At 46.1% G+C, this 20,938-nt stretch overlaps 1 protein-coding gene across 1 annotated transcript in view; it reads left to right on the forward strand.

The window, feature by feature from the left end:
- Positions 1-5,870: 5,870 nt before the first annotated feature.
- Positions 5,871-20,938, forward strand: part of LOC135057549 (glutathione S-transferase P 1-like) — a 58,819-nt gene continuing 43,751 nt past the window's right edge. Inside the window, exons 1-3 of the mRNA XM_063963400.1 lie at positions 5,871-5,961; positions 14,410-14,445; positions 19,402-19,511. Coding sequence (XP_063819470.1) covers position 5,961; positions 14,410-14,445; positions 19,402-19,511 — 147 coding nt within the window. The 5' untranslated portion in view covers positions 5,871-5,960. The remainder of the gene's footprint in view (positions 5,962-14,409; positions 14,446-19,401; positions 19,512-20,938) is intronic.

Raw genomic sequence — 20,938 nt, forward strand, 5'->3', positions numbered from 1 at the left:
GACAGCGCATACATAGACAGTAAAAGAGACCGAAATGTAATTTACCAATTAAATAGACAATCCCAAAATGCAGACAGCACATACACAGACAACTAAATGTCCGACAATACAAATAACAGATTCCAATAAGACCGACACGTAAAAGTCCGACAGCGTATACATAGACAGCTAAATGACCGACAATACATAACTCAGGCCCCAATAAGACCGACACGTAAAAGACACACAGCCCATACATAGACAGCTAAATGACCGACAATACATACATATAACAGAATCAAATAATACCGACACGCAAAGACCAACAGATTATTAGGACAGGGGCCCATATATCGATTTCATAGACTTCTGATATTTTCATTTCTTCAACACTACCCTCCTACACACAGACATGTCGCCGCGTACACACCTGCACCCTTAGCTCCAAATAGCTATTGCGGGTGGACAGGGGTCCCAGCGTCCAGTCCTGTATGGCCCCCTACCACTGGCATGAGCTACCACCATAGCTCATCATCACCCCAGCAACCCCCTGCGATACTCTCATCCGCGGAACTACAGGTCCCAGCCAGACCTGTCAGCGGTCCTACTAGCAAGCCCAACTCATACAGGCTAAAGTCATGCTCACCCCAAAATACACACACACACCTCCACCCAGTCCCTGCAGCGCACCCCTTCCCCTCAGACACCCCTATCCCGTCCCCCTCTATTTCTGGGCGCCCTGTCCTGGACACCTCCATCGTCACCCCAGCAATAGCATGCCGTCTATGCTAAGACGCGCCTACACTAATAGCATTACCCCCTGTACTACTCTCATCCATGGAACTACAGGTCCCAGCTAGACCTGTCAGTGTTCTAACTAGCAAGCCCAACTCATAAAGGCTAAAGTCATGCACGCAATAACCCCCCCCCCCCCCCCCCCCCCGGCAGCCCTCCGTAGCTATTGCCGGCAAAAGCGGGCAGTCCAGGATAAGACGCTATGAGTCCCGCCCACCCGCAATAGCTATTGGGAGCGTTGCGTCCAGGTATGGATGCAACACCGTGACTGAGTATACAAGGGTGGTGTAGGAGAACTACAAGTCTCAGGACTGAAGATATGGCCCTGTGTTGAAATCATTAAACATGCACATGTTCCCTTTGTAATTGATGCTAGGTGTTTGTGTTCTTCAGGGGGTAAATTTACTAAGATGGGAGTTCTATTTAAGATGAGATGTTGCCCATAGAAACCAATCAGATTACAGGTATTATCTTCTAGAAGGTGCTAGATAAATGAGAAGTATAATCTAATTGGTTGCTATGGGCAACATCCCATCTTAAGTAGAACTCCTGTCTTAGTAAATTTACCCCCAGGGCGGGGTGAAATCCCCCCCCCCCCCCCCCGGCACCCCTCCGTAGCTATTGCAGGCGATAGCGGGCCGTCCAGGACGAGACGCTATGAGTCCCGTCCACCCGCAATAGCTATTGAGAGTGTTGCGTCCAGGTATGGACGCGACGTCGTGACTGTGTGTACAGGGGTGGTGTAGGAGAACTACAAGTCTCAGGACTGAAGATACGGCCCTGCTTCTGAGTAAGAATACCTGTCTAATAACTGTCTGTTATGTGTCTGTTATGTGTAATATTATATTTTGGCAATGAATGTGTGTCGGTCTTATTAATATTTGACATATGTCCTGTCGGACTTTTAACTGTCTATATATACTTTGTTTGTCTTTTTTGTGTTGGTCTTATTAATGTCTGATATATGTCCTGTCGGACTTTTAACTGTCTCTATATGAGTTGTCTGTCTTTTGTGTGTCTGTCTTATTAATGTCTGATATATGTCCTGTCGGACTTTTAGTGTGTCGGTCTAATTGATGTCTGAATGAGGACATTTCTGTCTCTTTATTTGTCTATGGATTCGCCGTCAGTCTATTAACTGTATATGTATGTGCTGTCTATCTCTTAAATGTCTATGTATTCGTTGTCGGTGTTATATTTGTGTCGGTCTACTTGTTGTCTCATAAATGCCCTTTCGGAATTTCAGGTGTCTATGTATTCAATGTCGGTTTTCAACTATAATACGTATCTGATGGATAAATGTCAGACTTTTTTATTGTCTGTGTATACGCTGTCAATCTTTTATATGTCTGATTAACTACATTGTCTAACTTATCTATTTCGAAGTATGAATAATGTCTAACTATTATTTGACGGGAAACCTCCAGTGTCTGACAAGCACTGTCGGACTAATGAATGTCGGTAAAATAACAATATGACCGCTATACCACACCCGATAAAGGACCAGCCAGTCAGCTCCTAACTGTCATTTTACAAACCCAGCCTGTGACATGGAAGTTAAAATCTGATTGACTGGTCCTTTATCACCTTCCACTTTATCACTTCACCAAGCTTAATAAATCTGCCCCTGTGTCTGGAAACCTGGGTCGAACCTGGGTTTTTAGTGTAAAAGTGGTATAAGTGTTCGCACACACTGATATTTTCAATGTATTTTTTTTTTTTACTGCGTCTATAGCTTTACCAAAAGATTATCTATCCAACCATCAACTAGTTTGCTGCTAAGAACAAATATCTGGTAATGTAGGGGAGCAAACAGCTATTGACCATTTGCTCCCAAATGCTGGATTTAATAATTTGCCTGATTAACCATTTCTGAATGACCCACACAATACCAGATTTTTGTTCCAACTAGCAAACAAGTTGGATGGTTGGGCAGATACATCAGCAGACGATTGGGGAAATGTGCCAATTTGCAGACGATTGTGCAAATAAATCTGCAATGTATGGGTTTCACAGATCACGGATTCAGACCAAAAATCGATTGGGATTGTTAAATCAGGTTCTGCAACATGTTGGATTTCACAGATCAGTTGGGGTTGTAGATTGCTAGTGTATGGGTATTCGGGCCTAACTCAGATCTGATTGCTGGGATGCATTTTTTGCTGTCCTGCGATCAGATAGTCTCCACCTACAGGGGGAGTGTATTTTCGCTGTGCAAGTGTGCGAACGCATGTGTAGCTGAGCTGCTAAAACCCAGTGTTTGCAGTCTGTGCGCAACCCAGGACTACCTGCTCCAGTGCGATAAGAACAGGCTGATCAGGGCCGGATCTGACGTCAGACACACTCCCTGAAAACACTTGGTTGCCTGCGTTTTTCCGGACACTCCCTGTAAATGGTCAGTTGCCACCCAAAAATGTCCTCTTCCTGTCAATCACCTTGCGAATGCCCACGCAATCTTTTTCACACCATCCCGTCGCTCGCCTGTGATGCCTGTTGCTGTTGTCCGATGCGGTGCATTGCGGTGCATACGCATGTGCAGTTAGGATCCCGGTACCCGGGCACCTCCTACTACCAGCATTGGCACAAGCATCTTTGCTGGTTTACCCTCCACCTTTTCTCCCACGTGCCCCCTCTCCCACACCTCCATGGGTGCTTGTGTGCGCTGTGTGTGTGTGGTGGGGGAGAGAGAGGCTGGACACAGCAGCACCGTTCAGCGGGTACAGAGCTTTTAGTATAGCTTTAAAAATACTTTTTAAACTCTATTAAGTAAAAAAAATTAAAATTTCTGATTGGTTTTGGGGGAACAAAATGTGTCAGTTAAGTGGTTAAGAGCGGGGGAATCAGTCATCACATTGCATCCCGCCACTCACCGCATGCATATCCGTGTTTACTAATGCCGTATGCATGAACATTTTTAGAAAAGAACAGCTCTTGCAGTAAAAACTGTTCTTTGCGGGTGTGGGTTATCCGGGTTCATGACCCAGAAGTTCTGGGAGGTATCAGATTGGATCCCTCTCACTGGGGAAATGTGAAAGAAGCCCATAGGCTTCTATTGGATGATGCTGTCTGAAGATGGTGTTACCAATCCGGTCGAAGCACCTGAATCCACGCATTCTGGAGCTTGGTGCATACGAGGTAAGTGGCAAAACTTTCTAAAATGGTATTTTCGGAGGTTTGGCCACATCCTGCTTCCTAAAACAAAAATACAGTTGAAACCATGTTGCGCTGCAGGTGGTGCGGATTTAAAATGTGCAGAGATGAATAGTTGGGAACATTGGGCCTAATTCAGACCGATCAGGTCTGAACTGCGCTTGTGCCAGCACCGCAGTGCGCCAGCACATGCCAGACAGCCGACGGCTGTCTCAGCCCTGCGGCCTCTGCCACATTGACAGCCAAAGGCCCGCCATTTTAGGGTGCGGTCCGGGCAACACAGGCGTGCCCGGACTGTGCAGGGGACGGTCCGCGGCGGCTGCATGACGTCAAACGCAGCCGCTGCGACCCGGACAGGGACAAGCAGCTCCCTGCCAGCGCGCAGGAGCTGCGTTGGCTGGGAGCTGCGTTGGCTGGGAGCTACTCTTCAAGTACAAAAGCAGCGATGCTTTTGTACTTGTGCGGCGGGGTAGGGCCTGACATGCGGGGCGGACTTACCCTGTGCTGGGCGTCCCCCCACATGTCAGGGAAGCTGATTGTAGATGTGCCTAATTTAGCACATCTACGATCAACTCTGAATTAGGCCCATTGTGTCTTTGCTTAACTCTAAATTTCATTGTACAAAATATGCAGCCCAGTATTAGTTTGCTTCATGCTGAATCAGCCAGTATTTTCCCTATATGCGTTAAAAAATAAATACATTTGCACCCCTATGCCTATGAGCTTCTCTTCACAATTCCCCCTGAGAGGGATCCAATCCACTGCGTTACTCTGCACATGCGTTGAAGGACTCTCGGGTCCTGAAAACAGAAGTCCAGTTGTCGCAAAGGGAACGGGAGAGCTTCCTTTGCGATATTAATTGCATTTATAAGTACATAACCAATAAGTATATACTCGATAAGTGATGGGATGTACACCATGGTGAATGTGATGCTTAGTACATCCCGCCCTATGTATGCAGGTAACATGTTTCATTGTGGGCAATCTGCCTAAACACTTCTTTACTGCCTCTCATTATTTGCAATGCCCTCCCATAGAGGTGAATGCTAATTTTCAATTGTGAAATGTTACAAACAGTATTAATTTATTTATTAATTCATTCAACTATTTTTTAAATAAAATCTTAGTTACACGATGCGCGGGGACTGATGGGAGACGGCGTACAGGCCCGGGTAAAGAATACCAGTCCCCCACTCTGCGCCACTGGTCTTACTATATATGCAGAATTTTAACCCCAGCAAGTTGTAAAACAGACCCAGCAGTCATGCATCATATTTCCGTTTATGCACAGGTGTCCAGTTTTAAATGGGAACTCAACATGGAGGGCATAACAAAGCTGACTAAAGTCCTGAGTGGGTCATTACAGAGTACTGCATATTAACAGTGTGAGCTTGTGATGGCAGGGGTGGATTTAGGGGCGAGGGTGCCCCTAGGCACAACAGTAACAGCCAATCCCCTTCTGCCTAATTTTATTATTTTTATTGATTGCTATAAGCCCTCATTTGATCATAGCCATTTTAATAGAATACTAAAGAAGACGCCACTATGACATTTTTATATTTTTAATTATGTATATATATTTACTAAATAGGACAAGTTACAGAGGCATCTAAGTGCCACCCCCAAACAAGTGCCACCCCTAGCCATGTGCCTCATGTGCCTAATGGGAAATTCACCACTGTGTGAGGGTCAGTTTGTGTATAGTAATTAATGTAAAAGGCAGCACTGTGTGAAAGTGCACATCCTGCTACAATGCAACAGCTTCTAGTGAGTCAGTGTGGAAGTCACACACGTTCACAACAGTCAAGAACAAATCAGGTATAACATGACATCCCACTTACCTTAGAATCCCACTCTGGATGTGCACGCCCACGGACCGTGGGAGGGGCATCTCAGGGGCTAAAATCCTATCACACTGCGACCACACTGCCTATAAAGAGAGAAGGTTCAGCCCTGGTGTGTCTCCAGGTCCAGGGAAAGTGTTCATCTGATATTAATCCCGGTGCTGCTGCTTCTGTCCATACCACATCATCAAAAGTAAGATGCCCTTTCTTCCCAATGACATGAGCAGAGTTTCTACTTGCTTGCTAGTAGTGTGTTATCTCTAGGCTGCATGTTGTGTGTTTGTCTAGTGGTTTCGCATAGACTGTATATACAGTATATCTATAGTGTTAGAGAGTGGCTCAGTGACTTCTCACTGATGTGCTGCAGACCATCATTGTGCTAATCTGTAGTTTGTCTTCCAATTATTCATGTGTTGAACCCTCTGGTCATATAACCGTGTTGTAAAAGTCTGCAGGAGTGTTGCCTTAAACGACCACATTTCTTTACAGGACAGCTAATACCTAATAAGTCTGGCCATATTTAGGCCTGAGTGTTAATTCTGCACTTGTTACTTATTTTACAGTGCCTCGGAGTATTGTTTATAATGCTTCTTGGGGCGGGATGTATTAACATACATCGTCTCCCATCGCAGCAATATTGATCGCATATGTACTAACATATGCGATCAACATCGCAATGTGGTGACAGAGGCCCCCCACGATACCTATGAAATGATGTACGGGGGTCTCCGTCACCTCCCTGTGCTCTCGCTCTCCTCAGCTGCTGGGAAGCAGGCAGCAGGCTGTCCGGGGCGCGTCCTCCTCCCCCAACTGGAAGAGCCTCCGGCTGCGTTGCTAGGGGGAGGAGGAGTTTACCTTCCAGATCCAGGCTTCCTGGAGGAAGGTATGCCGGGGGAGCGGGGTGTCGGCGTCTGCGGCGGGAGGCGGCGGACGGAGGCGGCGGGTTGCGCGGCCGGCGATAAGAAGCCCATAGGCTTCTATAGGGTATTGCTATCCAAAGATGGCGATACCCTCAGCGGCGAAAACCTGGCGGCTGGGTCTTAGTACATATGAAGATGCGGTAAAACCCCCAAATTTTCCCTTTAGTACATCCCGCCCTTGGTAAGGTGTGTGGGATGATTCCTCATGAGAGGCTATAGGGCAGGTTACATTCTGCTTGAATGGGAGTTCTATTTAAGATGGGATGTTGCCCATAGCAACCAATCAGATTCCAGTTATTATATTCTAAAAGGTGCTAGATAAATGAGAAGTAGAATCTGATTGGTTGCTATGGGCAACATCCCATCTTAAATAGGACTCCCATCTTAGTAAATTTACCCCCATATCTTTAATTTATAAGTGATGATAAATTACCTAGTGGCATGAAGTAAAGATGGCTCTGCCAAATAAGTTTACAATATTGAGTGTGGGTACAAGGAACAGCAGGGAGCCCCGATGACCAGCAACTCTCACCAGAGAACTGATCACTAGTCCCTGGGTAGCTATGATTTTTTTCTCTCTCTGTGATCAGCTCATGTGTTCATCGGGCACACATAGCTGATCACACTGGCCGGGACCCTGCACAGCTTTTACTGTCCGTGGGCCAATGGGCAGAGAAAGCTGTGAAGTAAATTTGTCCAGATCGCATTTCCCATTGTAATGCTGGCCATACACTTGTGCGATGCCCCGCGACGCGACATTGCGGGGCATCGCACCGGCAGTTCAGGTGCGATGAAATCGCACCTGAACTGCCAAAGTGATTACCATGCAATCATGCGATAAATCGCATGGTAATCACGTGATGGGCACGTCACCGCCGAGTGGGAGCGGCCTCAGGCCGCTCCCGGACTACGATGCGAGAAATATTAAGTGCAGCACATAATATCTTGAGACGCGATATTCGACCGGCGTGCCCGCGCATCGCCTCTCAAGGTACTAAAATGTGCATACAATCCTTCGATTTCTCTCACAGATGTGGTCGAAATTGAAGGCTAGTACCTATAATCTCATAAGTGTATGGGCACTATAAGTATTGGAAATGCAATCTGGTTATTAGAAAAATGTGAATTAAAGGATTTGGAGCAGTTTTTTTCATGAAAAACTGCACAAAAAGCCCTTTAATAGATTCAGGTGATACAAAAATAATGTGAAAAGACCCTTTTTCACATTATTTTTGTAAATATAATGTTAATAAATATGCCCGTTAAATGGATTTTATCTGCCGTAAAAGTGGGTGAAAACCTGAGATCCAGCAATCTTCATTGTAATAAGTGATCCTATCGGGAGAATGTATCACACGGCACCCGCATAGACAGGGGATCCGAAAGGAGCCCAACCCTGCAATGTGCTCTGCGGACTGCCGGGGGTCCTGCCAAGGTCATTTCCGACAGAGGGTTCCTGGAAACCCAGCTGGGACTTCTATCTGCGATCCGTAGCCCATAGGCTACAATGGACTATCGCAACCAAAAGATTCCAGATATTGATACATCAGGCAGCATCGATTGCCCCATAGAAACCTGTGGGGGATGCAGCTGCATGCAGAAATGGATACCTGCTGCCATCCGTCCTTTATACATTTCAGGCATACTTAATATTTGTAGCTAACCCCCCAAAATGGGTGTTTTTGGGAATATAAGGGGACATTTACTAAGCAGTGATGAGAGCGTGGAAGTGAGCCAGTGGAGAAGTGGCCCCATCAACCAATCAGCATCTCTGTATAATTTCAAAGTATGCAAATTATAGATGTTACTTCAGTGCTGATTGGTTCCCATGGGCACTTTTCCACTGGTTCACTTCTCCGCTTTTATCACTGCTTAGTAAATGTCCCCCATAGTCACAAATATTATTTGATTAAAGGGCCCCAGATACTGACTAATGCTAAACAAAAAACAAAGGTGTTAGATTTTAGGAAGGCTGATTTTGCAAGGATGGGAAATTATGTGATTCTTTGGCAGAGTGGAGGAAGTTGGTAAGGAGTGCAGGAGAGGTGGGAAAAATAAAAAGTGCAATACTAAAGGCAACGGACCTTTGTATCAAAAGGGTTGGAAGAACACAAGGAAAAGGAAGCCAGTGTGGTTTGTGAAAGAAGTAGCAATTATTGGGAATGCAAAAAAGATGGTCTTTAGAAAATATAAGCAGACACAAAATAATGAAGACAAAGAGGTATATCTTGTTAGACAGGAGACTTATGGTGTGTACACACGGTGAAATATGAAAAGTTAATGTAGATCACAAGGTGAAAGTCACCTTGCGGTGCCAATGCGATGGCGGAGCACGGTCCCGTGCAATCGGCATCGCAAGCCTAGATAGACTGTGCAGGCAAGTCAGTTTTGACTATCTCGTAGAAAAGATAGTCAAAATTGACACTTAGCTAAAATCGCACATAGTCAGTATCACAAGCACAGTCATTATATGCTTGCGATACCGACCTAGTCCCTATCGCACAGTGAGAATTGGGGTTAGCCCGAATCTTACCGTGTGTATGCACCTTAAGAAGGTTATCAGATGTTCTAAAACACAAGCTGAGGAGTCCGTGGGTAAAAGAGGCAAAACTTTATTTTTGTGTGTATAAGCGAAAGGAGAAAACAAAAGGCGGAATAATAAGACTTGTTGAGGGAGACAGTGTAATTTAAGGTGTATACACATGGTGAGATTCTGACTAAACCTGATTCTCACTGTGCGATAGGGACTAGGTCGGTATCGCAAGCATATAATGACTGTGCTTGTGATACTGGCTTTGTGCTATTTTGGCTAAGTGTCAATTTTGACTATCTTTTCTACGAGCTCACAGAGCACTGGGCATGCCCCCTCAGTGATGGAAACTCCCGTGAAGCCATGCCCCCTTTTCAACAGGCCATGCCCCATTTCAAAATGTTGGGAGGTATGCTATTCACAGCTGCCAATCGCTTCATGAGCATGGTTACATCTTGTGAAAAGTATCACATACGTACACTGGATAAAGGGGGTAATTCAGAGTTGATCGTAGCAGCAAATTTGTTAGCAGTTGGGCAAAACCATGTGCACTGCAGGTGTGGCAGACATAACATTTGCACAGAGATTTAGATTTGGGTGGGTTATTTTGTTCCTGTGCAGGGTAAATACTGGCTGCTTTATTTTTACACTGCAGTTTAGATTTCAGTTTGACCACACCCCACCCAAATCTAACTCTCTCTGCACATGTTATATCTGCCTCCCCTGCAGTGCACATGGGGGGTCATTCCGAGTTGTTCGCTCGGTAAAAATCTTCGCATCGCAGCGATTTTCCGCTTAATGCGCAATGTCCGCACTGCGACTGCGCCAAGTAAATTTGCTATGCACTTAGGAATGTTACTCACGGCTTTTTCTTCGTTCTGGCGATCGTAATGTGATTGACAGGAAATGGGTGTTACTGGGCGGAAACAGGCCGTTTTATGGGCGTGTGGGAAAAAACGCTACCGTTTCCGGGAAAAACGCAGGAGTGGCCGGAGAAACGGGGGAGTGTCTGGGCGAACGCTGGGTGTGTTTGTGACGTCAAACCAGGAACGACAAGCACTGAACTGATCGCAGAAGCCGAGTAAGTCTGGAGCTACTCAGAAACTGCTACGAGGTGTGTAATCGCAATATTGCGAATACATCGTTCGCAATTTTAAGATGCTAAGATTCACTCCCAGTAGGCGGCGGCTTAGCATGAGCAAATCTGCTAAAATCCGCTTGCGAGCGAACAACTCGGAATGACCCCCATGGTTTTGCCCAACTGCTAACAAATTTGCTGCTGCAATCAACGCTGAATTAGGCCCAAAATACAAGCAGCTTCCTTTATTTTCCTCAATCAGAAGGACAGCGTCAGGTAACTTTTCAACAGCATAGGCTTCACAGCATGGCAGTTCACAGAGGCAAACTGTTCACAGGTTACAAACATGTCGGTAGTACATTACAAAAGTATTCCTAGGATTTGAGGGGACGCCGAGGAATTACAGAGAAAGTTTTTTTTGTTCTTGTTTTTTTACCGGCAGTGCTGTGCTGCTCCAGTGAGTCAGCAGAAGGCTCGCGGGGCAGTGTCTCAGACCCACCTGTCTTGCCGCAGCTGGCTCTGATGCTGTGCGGGTGAGCTCCAGTACCTGGGATCTGCTGGCTACGGTCTTAAACTCTCTTCTTTGCCATGCGATGCTGCGACTAGCGTGCGGCGCACCGTGCAAGCTATAGAAGCGAGCTGTTGGTGCTGTGTTTTTCAGCAGGCTATGATCCTGGCTGCCTGCACAGCACCAATCTATAACAAGCTGCCGGCTACACACCATTGAGAGGACACGCTGCCACAGGCTTATGCTTGTTAACAGGTGCAGTCACCGATGTTACAGAAATCAAAGGCTCACTTTGCTAGCTATCCACTTGACAGTGGAAACTTTAGAGCCTGGACAACCTCCAACTCTCACCGAGTATCACTACAACAGCTTTGTGGGGAGTTTAAAGACAGACTTTATTATAGGCACTGTGCTTCCCAGGAAGCAGTATCAACCTCTGCTTCACCTACATAAGGGTATGTAGTGTAGTGATGTAGTGTACCATATAGGGTATGTAGTGTAGTAATGTACTGCAGTATATAGAGACATGTAGTGCACTGATGTGGTGTAGCATATAAGGGGATGTAGTGTAGTGATGTAGTGTAGCATATAGGGTATTTAGTGCAGTGTATAGGGGCATGTAGTGTAGTGATGTAGTTCAGCATGTAGGGGATGTAGTATAGTGATGTAGTGCAGTGGGTAGGGGAATGTAGTGCAGTGATGAAGTGTTATGATATAGTGCAGTGATATAGTGCAATGTATGGGGACACACAGCGGGGCATGATTTTTTTTTGATAATCTGATTATTTTAGTCTGACAGGGTTTGTTTGTTTTTTGTTTTTTTTGGTGGTGGGGGGGGGGGGTAAAATAGCTGCCCTGCCCCGGGTGACGAAAATCCTAGTTTCGGCTCTGGCTTCTGCTGCTCTAAAGCTGAGAAATCCTGTTGTTCCACATTAACTTCATGTGGAACTATGCTGCCCCTGTCACAATTTGTATCAAGGGTTTTAACAAGGTACAGGAAGGAGACATTCTTCAAAGAGAAGTATTAGAACATGAGGACATGCACTGAAATGGGAGGGAGATAGGTTAAGGAGAAATTTGAGGAAATATTACTTCATTGAAAGGATGATGGAAAATTGTAATAGTCTCCCATCAGAGGTGATAGAAGCAAAAACAGTAGAGCAGTTTAAACATGCTTGGGATAGACATAAGGATATCATTACAAAGAAATAGGGATCAAATAGGGTTTGCGGTAACAATATGGTTAAAAAAAAGTTTGGAGCCCATTAGCCTCTCCATTTGTAAAGCAACACATAAAAACGGGAGTAGTCATCCACACCCACTGAGTATGTCTAATGGATAATTCAGTGCTGACTTACATTATTATGTAGTTGATGTCCGTAGTACTATTGTAAAAGCACCACTATTGTGGAGCTTTACTATAGCTTCACAGTCAACTTACCTCCCCATTCAGATTTACAAGAGCCTGCTGTTTGAGTGACCTGTGTACATGTCCTGCAATACCAATAGGTGATGTCTCTAAACTATTGGTCTACTAAAGATGCATACATGACCCTCTCCAGGAGGGAAAGAATGCTCTGCTCCTGGACTTCCCTCTTCATTTATGATTACCATCACCTGTGCTGAAAGGGTGTAGTATGGTATACCGGCGACCAGCATACAGGCGCCGGAATCCCGACCGCCGGTATACCGACAGCTGGGCAAGTGCAAATGAGGCCCTTGTGGGCTCGCTGCGCTCACCACTCTGCAGGCACCCCCAAGAGGGAGAAAAGGTGTCGGTATGCCGGGTGTCGGGATTCCGGCGCCGGTATACTGTGCATACCTCCCAACAGCCGGCAAACTAAAGACCACCTGTGCTGAAACACCTTTCTTATCCATTAACCTGTTGAAAACAGGTGACAGAAATCCTAAATTAAGAGGAAAGTCCAGGAGCAGAGCATTTTGTCCCTCCTGGGGAGGGTCATGTTGGGAGGTATGAACATGTATTTTTATTTATTTTTTTAATCTTAATGCAAATGGTCTCAGATTGTGAAACCTCAGGGTTAAACTTCCTGTATACATAGTAAACTTCCCACATTCACAATTTTTTGTTATGAGACAGCTTTAACTTTTTCTTAAGTATGGCCTGATAAATTGTTGGTGCTCTGCATATTGATATGAGAATGAGAGCAAAATGAAATAATGCGTATTGGTAAAATTAAATAGACTCACAAATGCCTGGTGCTAAGGTTTCCTAACCCTATGAAAAGGTGATCCAGATGTCCCTAAAAATGTTGTCGGTACTCTTCATTTTGCTGTGAAGAGACACTGTACCAGACACTCAAAACTAGTGTAAATCAGAGAGAACTGCAAGAAAATGGATTTTGACACAAATATACAACATATCAGCTCACTGATATTCAGTTACAATACCCTTTATTAAATAACCCATTTCAATATACTGCCATACCCAAGATTCAGACCTATAACCTGTTGCATTCCAGTCCAACAACCTACTCATTGAGCTATTTGATCCTGCATAAAACTGCGAGATTTCTAACAATGGCCCTCATTCCGAGTTGTTCGCTCGTTCTTTTTCATCGCATCGCAGTGAAAATCCGCTTAGTACGCATGCGCAAAGTTCGCACTGCGACTGCGCCAAGTAACTTTACTATGAAGAAAGTATTTTTACTCACGGCTTTTTCTTCGCTCCGGCGATCGTAATGTGATTGACAGGAAATGGGTGTTACTGGGCGGAAACACGGCGTTTCAGGGGCGTGTGGCTGAAAACGCTACCGTTTCCGGAAAAAACGCAGGAGTGGCCGGAGAAACGGTGGGAGTGCCTGGGCGAACGCTGGGTGTGTTTGTGACGTCAACCAGGAACGACAAGCACTGAAATGATCGCACAGGCAGAGTAAGTCTGGAGCTACTCAGAAACTGCTAAGTAGTTAGTAATCGCAATATTGCGAATACATCGGTCGCAATTTTAAGAAGCTAAGATTCACTCCCAGTAGGCGGCGGCTTAGCGTGTGTAACTCTGCTAAATTCGCCTTGCGACCGATCAACTCGGAATGAGGGCCAATATGAAGCTACTTGTACACAAATCTGCTCAGCCGCAATGCTGATCACATTTTTTTTTTTACAAATTACAATGTAAGCTTCAAATAGTTATCTATCTTAGAATTCTCTAGCTTTCTATGCAAGAACAGACAGCACAATGAATGAGTGTCTGACTGCAATGCCACAGGCAATTGGTTAGAATGCTGGGATATGTCAGAATCTTGAAATGTAATAAAGTACAGTGTGTCTGAATAACAAAGAGCTATCTAGTTAAGTTCATGACTGTTGTATAGGTATTAGCAATGGAAGGGGTAGGGGTAGGAGACAGTGGCGGTCAGGGGGTGCTGGGCTTCAAAAAGAGGAAGCTGCATGTGAAAGTAATTAAAACAGATAACTTACAAGTGCCGCCAACAGCGCCTCCTACCCTGCAGCGCTATGTGCGGTTTCACACTCCGCACACACCTGGTTAAGTCCTTGATGTATAAATATGTAGCACCTGGATCTTTCTTGTAATGTTAATTGTATTTCTTTCTTCAGCTTACATTTTTTTGTTCCTCCATTTTCAGTGCCTGACTACACAATCATCTATTTCAATTGCAGAGGTAAGTAAAAAGGTCACTTGCCTCTGACATTGTTAATATGGAGGGGAGAGCATTCCCTGCATAGGCATTTCTATAATAGGTGCAAGGTGGGCAGTGCACATGGGCTCACACTGCAATACAGTGCACCCATATACAGGGGTGTATCTAGGGGTCCGAGCGCCCCTGGCAAAGTAAGGGACTGGCGCCCTCCATATTTGAAATAGGAAAGGTGCATGTGCAAAAAAGGGACATGATCTTTTGGGAAAGGGGCATGACCATACAATAGTTCCCCCAATTCAAATTACGCTACACAGTAGTAACCCTTATACACATCATGCCCACACAGTAGCAGTTCCCTTTACACATTATGCCCACACAGTAATTCTTATAACACTGAGGAGATATCAGCATTGCCTGGCCTGGCTGAGGACACAATCCCACCCAAGGCCAGGTAGTATAATCAAATTGTAGTGGAAAGAAGTGCAGTGCAGCACACTACCCAGTGGTGAAAGTAGAAAAAAAATGGTCGTGGCCAATGAAAATGGGGGCATGATACACATATGACCCCAATACTGCAGTGCCAGATACACATATGCCCCCAATAGTGACAGATACACATATGCCCCCACAGTACCAGATACACATATGTCCCCACAGTGCCAGATACACATGCCCTCACAGTGCCAGATATGCCCCCACGGTGCCAGATATGCCCCCACACAGTGGCATAACTAGGGGCCCGCAGCTTGGAGGCACGCAGGGCTACGGGACACCCTAGCCATCCCCACTGATTTCTGCTGGGAAGGAGGGACACGGAGGGCACAGCGTGCGCCTCTCCTGTGTGTCCCTCCTGGCCTGGTTTTCCGGCGGCAGCCTGGCACTTCATTTAACAGACACATGGCTGCCGCCGGATACACAGGAGGGACACACAGGAGAGGCGCGCGCTGTGCCCTCCGTGTACCTCCTTCTCAAATAGCCCAGCAGCGGGGGAGCCCGGGAGGGGGGGGGGGTGTACCTGGCACTGGGGGAGCATATTTAGCACTGGGGGGGCATATTTGGCACTGGGGATGGGCATATTTGGCACGGGGGGAGCATATTTGGCACTGGGGGGTATATGTGTACCTGGCACTGGGGGGAGGGGCATATTTGGCACAGGGGGTATATGTGTACCTGGCACTGGGGGGGCATATGTGTACCTGGCACTGTGGGGGAATATCTGGCACTGGGGACATATGTGGCACTTGGAGCACAGCCCTAGCAACAAGCATTACACCCTGGTTACAAGCACAACACCCAGCTCATGAAATCCCTGGCAACAAGCATTACCCCCTAGCAACGAGCATGACACCCAGTGCATGAAACCCCTGGCTACGAATATTACCACCTGGCAACAAGCTTGAAACCCAGCACATGATACCTCTGGCAACAAGCATAACACCTACCACATGAAACCCCTGGCAACAAGCATGACACCCTGAGCATGAAAAACCCCTGGCACCGTGCATGGAACTAAGAGCATGAAACCCCTGGCAACGAGCAGGTCATTTAACAGTAATTAGAAGCCTTACTGTAGGACTTAATGTGTAATGGGCATTGCGGTGTGTGGCATAATGTATCACGGACATTGCGGTGTGTGTCATCATGTGTCACAGGCATTACGGTGTGTGGCATACTATATCACGGGCATTGTGGTATGTGGTATAATGTCTCAGGGTCATTGCAATGTGTGGCATAATGTATCACGGACATTGCGGTGTGTGTCATAATGTGTCACAGGCATTGTATGTGCTATAATGTATCAGGGGCATTGCAGTGTGTAGCATAATGTATAACGGGCATTGCGATTCCTGTCATAATGTGTCACAGGCATTACGGTGTGTGGCATAATGTGTCACAGGCATTACGATGTGTGTCATAATGTGTTGGGGGCATTATGGTGTGTGGCATAATGTCTAAGGGCCATTGCAGTATGTGGCATAATGTATACTGGGCATTACTATAAGGAGGAAAAATTACAAATAATGTAAGGGGCATGAATCAGGTTGCAAAACTGGGGTATAAGGTACTCTTTTCCTGCAATGCCAAGCCCCTTTATGCAAAACTACGCCCATTTCAGAAAGGCCACACCCCTTTTGCGGCCCGCGCAGATTCAACGCTTTGCTAGTGCCAATTATGTGGGGGGGGGGGGCAGAGAATTTTTTGGCTTGGGGGAGAAAAATTTCCAGTTACGCCACTTCCCCCACAGTGCCAGATATGCCCCACAGTGCCAGATATGCCCCCACAGTGCCAGATATGCCCCCACAGTGCCAGATACACATATTCCCCCACGTTGCCAGATATGCCCTCACAGTGCCAGATACACACATGCCTCCACGGTTCCAGATATGCCCCCACAGTGCCAGATGTGCCCCACAGTGCCAGATGTGCCCCACAGTGCTAGATATGCCCCACAGTCATATAGTCATAGTCCCCATCCCCCTCCCAGCACATAGCCATAGTCCCCTCCCAGTAAATAGCCCCCACCTCCCCAAGTAATAGCTGTAGTCCCCCCAGCACATAGCCGTAGTCTCTACCTCTCCCAACACAGTCATAACAATAGTTCCCTGCCAACATAGATAGCAATAGTCCCCCCTCCCTGCACATAGCCCCTTACCTCCCCAAGCACATAGCCATAGTCCCCATCCCCCTCCCAGCACATAGCTGTAGTCTGCCCTTAGCACATAGTAGTATTCTCCCCCACTCCCAGAACATACATTGCCTCCCCACACAGCACATAGCCGTAGTCCCCACCCCACAACATCCCAGCAGATAGCCGTAGTGTCTGGCAATACCTGCTGTGCCGAGCTACCTGGGATGGAGGGCAGAGGATCACTCTGCAGTCAGGAGCTGGCGCCGGTGTCGGGCACCGCACCAAACTACGTGAAGAAACTGAAAAAACTACAGCTTCCAGCAGCCCTTGCTGCCGGGAGCTCCCGAAAGCAAGGGTTGCTGGGAGTTGTAGTTTATTTTCAGTTTCTTCCCTGTAGTGCATTGCGGTGCCGGACACCAGCACCAGCTCCTGCCTACTGAGCGATCCTCTGCCCTCCATCCCAGGCAATGCACAGGCAGCTCGGCACATGAGGTATTGCCAGACACTACGGCTTAAGGGATTCTACCCATTGGCCGAGGGTGGCACCGTCAGGCGGCGCCCCCTGCTCAGCTGGCGCCCCTGGCGTGTGCCAATCTGGCCAATGGGTAGATACACCCCTGCCCATATATTATACTTACCCCTCCAGAGTCCGGCAGCACTATAAACACAAATCGCTTGGAAAATCTCCACCACTGCCATTTTTGAGTGATTTGTGCATGCACACTGGAGATGTCCCCGGGAATAAAGCATGTGCACCATGTTCTCAGAGACCTGTGCATGCACTGTAAACTCTGGCATAACGCTAGAGTCTACTCACTGCTGGAGAGGAGGGGTCCACAACAGAGGCTGCACGTGGGTCTTCTCTTTTAAAATGCTCCTGGTACCCTGGCTTTCAAAAGTTGTCTCCCATGTCTAGACCATAGATCAGGAACAAATTATGAAATAAACTTCCCAGTGTGGTTATACTTATAACGTGCAAATTTACACTTGTATAAAGCTGGGTAAATACTTGTTAATTTCTTCATGGATCCAACTACAATTTATACAATCCATCTAGAGACCTACTGTAGGTTACAAATTCTAAGTCTAAACTTTTGGGTGGGTACACACTAGAACAATGGCCCTCATTCCGAGTTGTTTGCTCGCAAGCTGCTTTTAGCAGCATTGCACACACTAAGCCGCCGCCTACTGGGAGTGAATCTTAGCTTATCAAAATTGCGAACGAAAGATTCGCAATATTGCGAAAAGACTTCTCTGTGCAGTTTCTGAGTAGCTCGAGACTTACTCTTCCAGTACGATCAGTTCAGTGCTTATCGTTCCTGGTTTGACGTCACAAACACACCCAGCGTTCGCCCAGACACTCCTCCGTTTCTCCAGCCACTCCCGCGTTTTTCCCAGAAACTGTAGCGTTTTTTCACACACTCCCATAAAACGTCCAGTTTCCGCCCAGAAACACCCACTTCCTGTCAATCACATTACAATCACCAGAACGAAGAAAAAACCTCGTAATGCCGTGAGTAAAATACCAATCTTCATAACAAATTTACTTGGCGCAGTCGCAGTGCGAACATTGCGCATGCGCAATTAGCAGAAAATCGCTGCGATGCGAAGAAAATTACAGAGCGAACAACTCGGAATGACCACCAATATCAGGATGATTTGCCATATTGGATAGTCAAATAGTCTATATCATCTAATGTGTTCACACAATTGCATGCTCCCGTAGGTTGCATGAGATATCTACTTGTTGGCCATATGTGGGCTGTGCAGTGTAATGAAGGCCGGAACAAGGTATCATTACATCGTAGTGTGCACTGCCAGGGAATTTGGCCTGACCATCAGAATGATTGGCCGTCATTCTAGTGTGTACCCACCCTTAAGGCGGGTACATACTGGACGATGTGTGTACCCGGCCAATGGTACAACGGATGTAACAATACATTGGCCATCCCATACACACTGAAAGATATGTCACACAATATATCGTTCACGGCCGCCTTCACCTGCATTTTGTCGTTTGCCAGGTCTACCAGTTGGGAGCGAGCAGTAGTGGGTACACACTAGATGAAGAGCCTGATATGTTGGTCCGGTCTGCTGGATCAGATGACATATTGTCTAGTATAGACCCAGCTTTAGTGTAAAAATCTGTCCGATTTTGCTGCAGATTTCCAATCTACATTTACTGAAAGCATTGTATCACTGTATGGCTGCCAAGCTAATTTACGTGACATGCTGGAATGTGGTAATTTTCCTGGAAGAGCGGTGCAGAAATTTACCATATGTTCCACATGTCCAGTCATGGCCAAACACCAAAATACTACTTGTTGGTTATATATGCTCTTCCTCAGGCCGTTGTGAATCCATGCGGATGCTCTTGGCGGACCAGGGCTTGGACTGGAAGGAAGAGGTGATTGAGGATTCTGATGCCTGGGTAAAAGGGGACCTGAAAAAACAGGCCGTAAGTTTACTAACAACAAAATACTGATTACTGGTATATGTATTGGTGACTTCAATTTATTTATTTTTTAATTAACAGTTTCTTATGTAGCGGAGCAAATTCCGCTGCGCTTTCCAAATTGAAACAACAGTGATAACACAGGGTAATAACAGTCATAGACGTGGAAATGCTCTGCTCAAAGCTTACAATTTATAGGGAAATAGGTATTAATACACAAGGATAGGCGCTATCTATAGCAATGGTTCTTAGTGGGCTGTATGATATGGTCACACAGCAATGTTGGCCTGGGGTAAGGAGGATGGGAAAGTGAAGAAAGAGAAAATATGTGAGAATATGTGTGAACTGTACAGTGGGGATGTAATTGGATAGGAAAGTTTATGAAGTTTATGTGGGTGGTTCCGGAGTTTGATAAGCTTGCCTGAAGAGATGAGTTTTCATGGAACGCTTGAAGGTTTGGAGACTAAAGGAGAGTCTTAGATAGATGGGAGGGCATATCACAGAGTGGGTGCAGCCTGAAGAAAGTCCTGCAATCATGCATGGGAGCAAGTAATGATGTGGTTAATGGACTTGTGTGTAAGTAAAAGTATTTTATATTGAATACGGTAGAATACAGGTAACCAGTGGAGGAAATGACAGACTGGATCCGTAAAAGATGAACATCTAGTGAGTAAGATTAGCTTTGCAGCTGCATTTAGAATGGATTGTAGTGCTGAAAGTCTATTTTAGGCAAGACCAGTAAGAAGACTACTGAAATAATCAATGCGGGAGATGAGAGAATGAATTAGAGTTTTTACAGTGTCTTGTGTAAGGTATGGTCATATTTTGGATATGTTTTTTAGATGCATGTAACATGATTTTGAGACAGATTGATGTAGGGGTCAAAAGACAGTTCAGAGTCAAGGATGACACCTAGGCAGCAGGCTTGTGGGGTAGGACTGATTGTGGAGTGCTCAACAGTGATAGAGATATCAGGTTAGTAACTACTATTGGTCAGTAGAAATATAATTAATTATATGCTCAGTTCCTGAAACTTTCATTAAAGGAACTGGGTGTCACAACTGAGGGCCTGAGCTGACGGGAGGCAGCCTCAGTTGTAGGGGCTGAGATGTAACGGAACCTGGGAGGTTGTATCAGACCCCTAGACATGTAAGTAACATGTAGAATAACTGCCCGAAGGCGTGACCACGACAACCAGGATAAAAGTCAATGATGTTTATTATGACAAACTCCGTAACACAGCAGCAGTAAAAGGAAACATAAAAGTCAACAGAGGATAAATACAATTCCTGGGTACTACAGGGTGGCAAGGGCCACAGGCACTGGTAGTGTGAGACAGTTCTTATAATCTTCTAGTTGGAAAGTCCTTACCAGGCCTGACTGTAGCAATGGAGAGAACCCAGGATCGTACCAGCTGATGTTCCAGGAAA

Source organism: Pseudophryne corroboree, chromosome 3, assembly GCF_028390025.1.
Source record: "Pseudophryne corroboree isolate aPseCor3 chromosome 3, aPseCor3.hap2, whole genome shotgun sequence".
In the NCBI taxonomy this organism is placed as follows: domain Eukaryota; kingdom Metazoa; phylum Chordata; class Amphibia; order Anura; family Myobatrachidae; genus Pseudophryne; species Pseudophryne corroboree.